At 41.1% G+C, this 9,265-nt stretch overlaps 1 protein-coding gene across 1 annotated transcript in view; it reads right to left on the reverse strand.

Annotated features, from left to right (window-relative positions):
* Positions 1-1,679: 1,679 nt before the first annotated feature.
* LOC118337584 (conserved oligomeric Golgi complex subunit 5-like) overlaps positions 1,680-9,265 on the reverse strand; it is an 11,748-nt gene continuing 4,162 nt past the window's right edge. Inside the window, exons 6-7 of the mRNA XM_035674688.1 lie at positions 6,256-6,337; positions 1,680-1,908 (exon numbers count right to left, since the gene is read on the reverse strand). Coding sequence (XP_035530581.1) covers positions 1,700-1,908; positions 6,256-6,337 — 291 coding nt within the window. The 3' untranslated portion in view covers positions 1,680-1,699. The remainder of the gene's footprint in view (positions 1,909-6,255; positions 6,338-9,265) is intronic.

Below are 9,265 nucleotides of genomic sequence, written 5' to 3' on the forward strand. Positions count from 1 at the left end.
GCGAGAGATATAAACTTTACTTCATTTTAAGAGGAGCACCCGACCTTGTGGCGATGACCTGAAAATTGTGCACAACGCCTAAGGAAAGACAAGGGAACTATGGACAAAACTTGGTGTACAATCGGACCATACCAATGTGGAGAAATGGTACCACTCCTTTTTGACGTAAAATCTACAGGAAGTGCTAATTTTAATAGCGTGGTAATTTTATTGAAATAGAAAATTCTTCGAATATACTTTTTGCCAGGGACGTCCCCAGATGTACGTGGAAAAACTTTGTCGAATCGGACAACAGCTTAATAGGAGGAACACGACAAAAGTTTTTGGACAGTTTTGCGCTCTAACGAGAAAAGATTCTAAGGCGCAAGGTGGGCGGGGCTTATATGGCGGAAGATTCAGGCTCCCATTCACCAAACGCGGTGGGATATAAGGTTTTGTTTGAACATTGCCGACAAACTGTGGGAAGAAGTTATTAGGCGTAAAACGCACGTTTTTGCCTAAATGATAGGTAGCGCCACCTAGTGTGCTGACCTGACAGCGACTCACAGAATTAAATATGGACAAAATTTTTCGCCACGACTGACCACTTTGCCAAATAAAATTGAGTTTTCGTATATGTTCAGGGGGGCAAAAAAGCAATCAAAGTTGGAAATAATAATAATAGGTAAGAAACGAAGCAATTTCAATAGGGACCTCCAGCGGTCACTGGCTCGGTCCCTAAAAATAAATATAAATGAGAAGAAAATGTTATTGAGGACGATAACCAATCACAGCTAATCTCTTTGTGTGGTAGGGAGGTTAGATGCACACAGCTGGATAGAACTGATCTACCAATGCACTTGCTGCAAAAACTGTACAGAAATGTCAACGCTTGGGAGAAAGAAGAACGGGCCAATGGATACATTTCACATTTGACGATCAAGGAAACCAAGACCTGTGGCATTTTAGTTAAAATAGTATGAATAAAACTAAAACTAATCTGCTATCATGATAGCACTGATCTACCATACTGACAATTTCAACTCACTGGAAATTAAGAAAATGATTGAAACTGTGTTAAACTGCAACTATTGACAACCAAAAATCTAAATTTCTTCAACTATTTTCCACCACTGTGTAGTCCCAGGCTGTGTTAAAAAAAATATTCAACCACTGCCTACTTCCCATGTAACAGAAGTGACCCTTTTGAGACTGCATTGCGGTATTGTTAGAAGAAAGCAATTTACATGCCATGGACACTATTTTTTTTCTTCAATTGTGGGAATTTTTAAGGATACTGATACAGACCATAATATTTACACTCAGAATTCACACGCTCAAATGAAAAGGCATATGTTATATTACACTACATAGGGAGTGATTTCAGACACAGAATGTGAGCAACTCCTACTTAGGGTTGGGTCTGTACAGACACCTCTAGACGTTAAGTTACAATGAAGATCGGACAACCCAGTCCACGATGCTCAGTTATAGGGACTGACGCTGGATGTGTTCCCATTCAATAGTTCCAATATTTCCAGCTTGGCCAGAACGCAGGTGACCAAAAGCTTGTGATTGAGAGAACCTTTACAAGATCACAAGCTTGTTCACTCAGTAGCTCCAAAAAAATTTTTTCCACCCTGGTTCACACCAAACAAAATAGCCCGTAGGTGTGATCACACCCTGAAGTGGCTGATTGTGTTGCTGTCTTTGTGTCTGCTCACTTGTAGTCCTGTTTGCCGTGTGTGAAGAGGTCCTGACTGTCTGCCTCAGTGGGCGTGATGTCCAGAGATGCGTCCATCCCTCCACCGCTTGTTAGCGCCCCCTGCAGGCTGGCGCTGTACTGCTGCAGGCGGCGCCATAGCTCATTGTACAGTCGCAACAGCTTTGGATACTCTCCTTCAAACGCCTGCTTCAGGAAGGACGAGGCTAAAAAGAAAAAAAAAACACAGGCAGAGGCAGTGAGGAAACGGATCATTCTGAGGAAAGTGTGGGCAAAGCCAAAAATAAAAACTCATTCCTGCAGCACTCTATAATGGTCAGGGACTTAAAAAAAAAAGGCTGCCTTGACTCCAGTCTCTATTAGTGAGGTAACCCTAACGTGCATACTATACTTTCTTTAGTATAGGGCCTATACTAATTTTTTTAATTGTTGCAGCCTTGTTGGTTTTGTCAGTCTTTCCTTTTATGCAGACTGTTGGCTCAGCTTCTTCTGCTTAATTATTATAAATCAAATTTTTTTTTTTTTTAAAATGGTATCAAGAAAACGGTACAGTATGGGCGCACTGGGAGGGGAGAAACATGGCTGGAAATAAGTGAGAAGTGGACAGAACATTTCCTCCCAGAAGATCCGACAGTACATTCTACAGTGATGGAGATAGAGAAAGGTGAGAAAGACAAAAGGGAAGACGTTTGCTTTAGCTTTTTTGGTTATACCACACGCTTCTTATTGTATATAATAACTTTCTAACCTACATGGGAATATCCCCATTCAATGACATGTAACCTATCCTATAATAGGTGGGGATATAATAAAGACTAGAAGAATAAAGGCAAGTGAAGCTAAAGGAGGTTGGCATGAAAAAGACTGACAGACAGACAGACATAAAGGGAATACTGATATCATTATATCCACATCCAGCAGCATGGCAAGATGGAGGAGCTAGAAAGAGGAAAAAGGTAACAAGTGGAGCTTTGATACAAGGCGATGACGAGTCAGAGAGCAGGAAGCAAACCTTCATAGTCACTCGGCAAGTGGTCATTATACATAAAAACACCTCCCTTACATCCGTGGGCTACAGAAAAAAGCCAGCTAGAAGTAATTCCTCCTTCTTTCAGGAAAAATGTCATTCTCATTGTGTATTCTCATGTATAAAATTAGGACAGAGGCTATTCTGTCTTTCTTACAAACAACAAATACCATGATAAGACCAAAACCAGCAATGTGTTAGCCTTTTTACTGTGGAATTCCACCGATACATTAAACATTTAGTAAATGATGGTCCTTGAAGTAAAACGACATCAAAGCATGAGTGCTTTAGGCTGGCTACCCTTGTGATTGAGCAGGTATTCTCAGTGAGTCCATCGCAGCTCAACGCTTCCAAAACTCTGACAAACTGTCAAACTAGGCAGTGGCGTATCAAATATGGATCAAGATCTGTTATTGTCAGAATCAGAATAGAAATACTTTAATATCCCAGGAGGAATTACTTTCGAAACAACTCCAGTATCTACAACAACATATATACATACGAAACATATAATATATTAAGAACATATCTATATATTAAATATATATATTAGTAAACATATCTATATCGAAAGGTAAAATGTAACAGTTTTGAAGTGTGCAAAAAAAAAAGTGCAGAAATGGTGTCCGTGTTGAGGTCAGATTACAGAGAGGGGGTGTGTGACTCTCTGATGAGGCGTTATACAGTTTAATGACCACAGGCAGGAAAATGAATTTCCTGTGGCGGCTCGTGGTGCATCTGGGGTGAGAGGATCCTTCTGGCTGAAGTGCCCTCTGCTGGGCCAATGTGTCGTAGAGAGGTGTGAAGAACATTGTCCAATATGGACTGAAACCTGGACCAGCATCCTCCTTCTTCAAAATGCCAGCGGTCGTCAGAGTGTCAGCTCCTCCCCACTACATCGACCGGGCCCTCCTGATTAAAGTTTGTTTTAGTCTGTTGGGTGTCTGCGACTCAGCCCACCTGCACCAGCATGTGACAGCGACCACGAACAGACTCATAAAACCATCTATAGCATCGTCCGGCAGATGTTAAAGGACCTCAGCCTCCTTAGGAAAAAGAGTCGGCTTTGGCCCTTTTTGTAGACAGCCTCAGTGTTTCTGGTCCAGTCCAGCTTGTGTTGACCATATCTCCCTTCCCTTGTGAAATATTTTCATATTTAGTGTACTGATATAAGACGTGTGTTACCAGGTGAGCCGTCATTTTAGCCTGCTTAAAAACGGAGTGACAACTAACTTGCAGTACCCACCAGTAGTAGTATCACCCACCAGCTCCATGCTCTCGTCCAGATATGGCGACAGCTATATTGCCAAACTTGAGGCTTCAAAATGGTTGTCCACAAACCAATGAGCGGCATCACAGTGGGTTTACACTTGGTTGAGGAGTACTACTGCATATGTAAAGAAAACTGTATAAAACCCTTAGTGTCTCCTGAGGGAGCTGTGAGAAGTCCTCAAGTGATGTCACTTGAGTCAGCATCGGTTGGGGCCAAAAACTACACTAGCTCGTGGCTAGCCACGACACACCTGCTGAATCTCTGACCATGATAGAGTTGCATTGTGGGCAATGTAGAAGCCAAGTTTCTGCTGTATCAATTTTGATCATTTTATGATCCTCCAGTGTAACAGGAGTACAATGCTAAACTGGTGGAGCACCCATTGCCTATTCGCGATGTAAATCATATAAAAATGGCTCATGAATACATACTTTAATTATTTTAAAAAGGCTCAATAAATCTTAAAACCCTTAAGAAAAACATTACTAAAACAGGGTGAAATAGTGCATTTGTAGCAGACTATTTTTAGCAGCGGATTAATCTAGTTTGTATTTGTAGCCACAGGTGTGTGCGACTGAGACAAAATAAACTACAGTGTGTGTGTTCATTGTAATGAAGGAACATGTCAACCAGTGCAGTCAACAGTGTGGCTTATTTATGTGTTTCTAACAATGGAGCTCTATGGCACAGAAGAAGAAGATATATCAGGCTTTGATACACAGTTAGCAGATACATTTAGTGTTGTTCTAATATCATCAGCCTCATCATTTAATCAACCATAACAAAGAATGAAAAGAGGGAGAACAACAAGAAAAAAGAAACTGAGGCTTATACAAACGTGCCTCCATATTACTCATATTAACAAGCACCTCACCCTTCCTTATTTATTTTTGTTCCAGAATATCTTCACACACACACACACACACACACACACACACAAAGGGAAACTGCAGGTTTTTCAGTAAAGTGCGAGTGTGAAGCCAAGTATGTTAGAGAGGAGCCAAATCTGCCTCTCCTGTTGTCACTTTGTTATTCCCTGTAATCAGACAACTCTCTACTGAAACGCCTCCATGTGATCTCCATGTGTATGTGTGTGTGTGAGATGTTATTGTTAGAATAATTAAGCTTTTTGTTTTTTCTTGTGAGTCCTTTCATTTCATTTATTGCTTTATGTGACAACTGACTACAGAAAGACTCTGGTGATGAGAGGAACAAGAGAGAGATGATTAGGGAGGTGAAATCACAATCAGCTCCCATTTACAACCAGGTCCAAATTGTTCAATTCCTGAGAAACACTTGAAAGGATCAATTCCTCTTATTGACGCTTGTGTGCTGCAATCACTGACAAAACCTTGAAATGAACACACTATATGTTTGTTTGCATGCTGGACTTCATAGCAGAAAGGAGAAAGATGTTGGAATGCGTGGATGCAAAATCACCAATATCTCTTAACAACTGTATCTCTCCAAGGCAGTACAAGAGCCTCTATGAGCTCCCCTTAGATTCACACAGGCAGTCTCAGCAGATACTTTCATTTTGTGAGTAGGAAGACATAAATACTCTTCAGTTCAATCTATTTTAGATCATTATTAATCAGACTTAGTTAGCTCCAGGGCTTCAGTTATTTGTGGTCAATATTGGCTATTTAAACTTGAGAGGTTTCCTATATGTATTTAAAAGTGTATTATTTTTGTTAAATAAGACTAAATTAGTAGTTCTGTTGTTCTGATGTCATGGTGCATCTCTGATGTCTAGTTTCTAGTCTGTAACAGCTGAACAGGATTCTTTTTTTTGTCTCACTTTACTTTTTATTGATTTTTCACGTTTTGCACACGTACACCCCACATCCGACAATACAGAAAACAAACAAAGCCACACTAGAAAACAAAAACAAAATAATTAAATTTAGTGTTCCAATGATCATGGCATGTTGATGCAATTGCAAGCAGTGACTTAATACAAAGCAAGGTTGTACCACCGGCACACACTGATTCAGTGCTCCATGAACAACAGGCTGTTTATTACTTGCAGCCCCATTGATTCCCTGCTGTTAACTGTGTTCTTGTTACAGCCCGATGATTATGGCTCACTAAATGAAGCCTCCCACTAGTCGGTAGTGCTGCTGGTGGTGAAGCAGCTAGCTTTAGATTTACGCTCTTTGAGTAATTCATCTTTGCCCTGAATGAGCAGCTTTCATATTTAAACTGGCAGTTGTTGTGGAGACTAAGGGGAAGGAAAAGGATCCGGCTCACCTTCAGTTGCTCTGTGAAACTCTTCACTAAGTGTGTTGGTTACGTCATTCCAGAAGGTGTAGAGGATATCAGGCTGACCATCCTGTCATCAAGTAAAAAGAAGAGAAACACACTGATTGGTGGATGTTTTTGAAACACCTTCTGACTCTTACCACCTTTTTCCTGATCAGCCATTGCTAATTGTCTGATTGCCTATTTAAGTTTCTAAAATTACACTGCAAGTTGTCCTGATGATGGCTCTGAACATTCACTTTTTCGTTTCACACCTTTAACCTTTTGAAAATGTAAACTAAACCTGTTTGTTCCTGTTCTTGTATGTTCCGATGTGATGAGGCTGTTTACCCATCTGTTGGAAAGCACACCTGTTAGTACTGCTTGAGAATCCTCATATTCACATATTGACAAGAGACTTGAGCGTGGCCTAATTTCCTCCATCCTGTGCGGATGCCAAAGTCCTACTGTCTTTCAGAATTTGTAGCAGTTGTAGCGTGGTTGTAGCAGTAACTATGTAATGGGTGTTGGGAAGGAGGCTAAATAACACTCCAAAGTTAGGATACATTTTGGCGATGGAAAAACTGGCATGGCTATTCTCAAAGGAGTCCCTTGACCTCTGACCCTAAGCTATCTGAATTAAAATTATTTTAGTGGGTACCCATGAGTCTCCCCTTCACATCCTTTACGCTAATGTCATGGAGTTTTTGGCAAAACCAATGCAGTTTTCAGTACAACTGTTTTCTCTAGTTTACTTGAGTATTTCTGTATACTGGGGTCCATAAACAGTATTAGAATTGCATAAATTGGGTATGACCGGAAAGCTGCTACTCTTGTGGAGTTGTCAGTGCCCAATATAGCCATTTTATTGTAGTGAGACCATTTCATTGTATAAAATGACCTATTGTGAACGCTAGGATAATCATAGCCTCATGAAACTGTACAAGCAGAAACTACAGATCAAGAGCATCCAGAGGATATGTGACAAGCTTAGGTATATTGACAATAAGGGGCTTTCTGGGCAATTTCCAGAACAGAAGTGCTCACCATCCAATTGAAAAAAAAATGCAATTGGTGTTCCTCAAGGTCCTGGTGTCCTGTGGTATTTTGGGGGATTTTATGACTTTTTTTAAAATCACTTTTTGACTTATGACACATAATTGAGCATAGAAATGGCTATCATATACTTTATCATAATGCTCTAAGCCCTTATATACCATACCCACCCCTCCCCAACCCAAAGAAAATGGGATTACTGTTGGGAGGGGTGGAGTGGAAGAGGTTATTACTCAAGACTGATGCCAACATCTGAATGAACTACAGAGATATGGATGAGGAAAGAAGTTAAGATAGTGGTATAAGCAGAGAAGCCTAGCCTTTTGGTGTTATTGTTTGAAACAATTCTGTTATAAAATAAACTGAAGGCTCAAGGTGGTAGCTGCACTCCAAAGCAAATTATTTATTATTTGACTATAATACAGCAATAATAGCTAGAGTGAACTGGAGCAAAACTGTTCTGTGTAACTAGTAATAAAGGAGGAAAAGAGCAGTAAGTGCTGTCACACTGGCAAGGACACCAACACACATTCACAGTTCAACACACAGGCCCTGACTAAGGAAAGTGCTTTAATTATCTAATGGGATTGGACATGCGTGTCTGTATAGTCTCCCCTAATCCTCCATTAGAGAAGCCTGGTGCAGGTCTGCTGTCCAGCTGTCTGGCCTCTCCTTTCCACTTCCTCCACTGTTACCCTTGTCTCTCAGTTCTTTTTTCTTAATGGACCAACAGCATGTGAATAGAACAGAAAAGAACAGAAAAGAACAGAAATAGCAGATACTGTATACTAGCTTGGTCTGCAACCCTTAGCTCCAGTGAAGGGAACTCATAGTGCTAGAGCATATAATGACATTTTAGACAACAGTGTGCTTCCAACTGTGTGGCAGCAGTCTGTGTTTTTCCTTTTCCTGTTTCAACATGACAATGCCCACGTGGCACAAAACCAGCTACATAAAGAAATTGTTTTCCCAGTTTGGTGTGAAAGAATTTGACGGGCCTAGACAGAGCCCTGACCTCCACCCAATCCAACACCTTTAGGATGAACTGGAACGCCAACTGCGAGCCAAACCCTATCACTCAAGTGTTCAGTGTTGGACCTCACTAATGCTCTTTTGGCTGAATGGCAGCAAATCCCTGCAACCAGGCTCCAACATCGGGAAGACTAAGGCCCAGTCCACACTGCCTTTGTTTGCAGGGCGTGTGCGTGGCGAAACGTCTTGCTTTTTATTTGGACGTCCATGTTAACATATTACATCAGCCACACTGCCTGCATGAACTGTGTGTCGCAGCTGCAGCAATGCTTCACTACAGTGTCGAGTTCTCGCCTATTTTTTCCGCAAGCTGTTGCAAATACAGACAATGAAAAGTTCAGTCATTTTGACATTATACCAACAACATACACCAGTACCTGTATCTGTTTGAGAATAAATGCTCTCTCGCATTTCTGTAGACAGAATCCATTCATATGTTAACAGAACTTTCATTGTATTGTACTGTTATTGTATCTGTGTGGTCACCTCAGGCGTGCAAGGTGCAGCAGTTCAGCAAGGCAGCCGTCACACACTGCTCATACATCCTATGTGGACCTACTGTAACTCTGTGTAGCATATATATTAATATAAGAATAAAATAATACAAATACTGTAATTTAGGATTTCTACAGATGAGGGGCCCAGATCTCATGCAGCAGCGTTTAGACTTGAAGGGACTTCAGACTCCTGTAAGCAGGAGCCTGATCATAATAAGTTCTAAGAATCAGTATCAGTATCTACAACCATTCTGATCAACAAGCAATTACGTAGTCAAAGCCAGTCAGGAGAGATGAGAGAGATGGTGGAGTGATGGGCTGCCACGTTAGCACATGAGCAGTTTCTTGGGGTTAGGTTGCCTTGCTCAAGGGCACCTCAGCAGTGCACAGGAGGTGAAACTGGCACCTCTCCAGCTACCAGTCCACACTCCATA

Source organism: Morone saxatilis, unplaced genomic scaffold (assembly GCF_004916995.1).
Source record: "Morone saxatilis isolate NCDOM2014 unplaced genomic scaffold, NCSU_SB_2.0 Contig10, whole genome shotgun sequence".
Taxonomy (NCBI): domain Eukaryota; kingdom Metazoa; phylum Chordata; class Actinopteri; family Moronidae; genus Morone; species Morone saxatilis.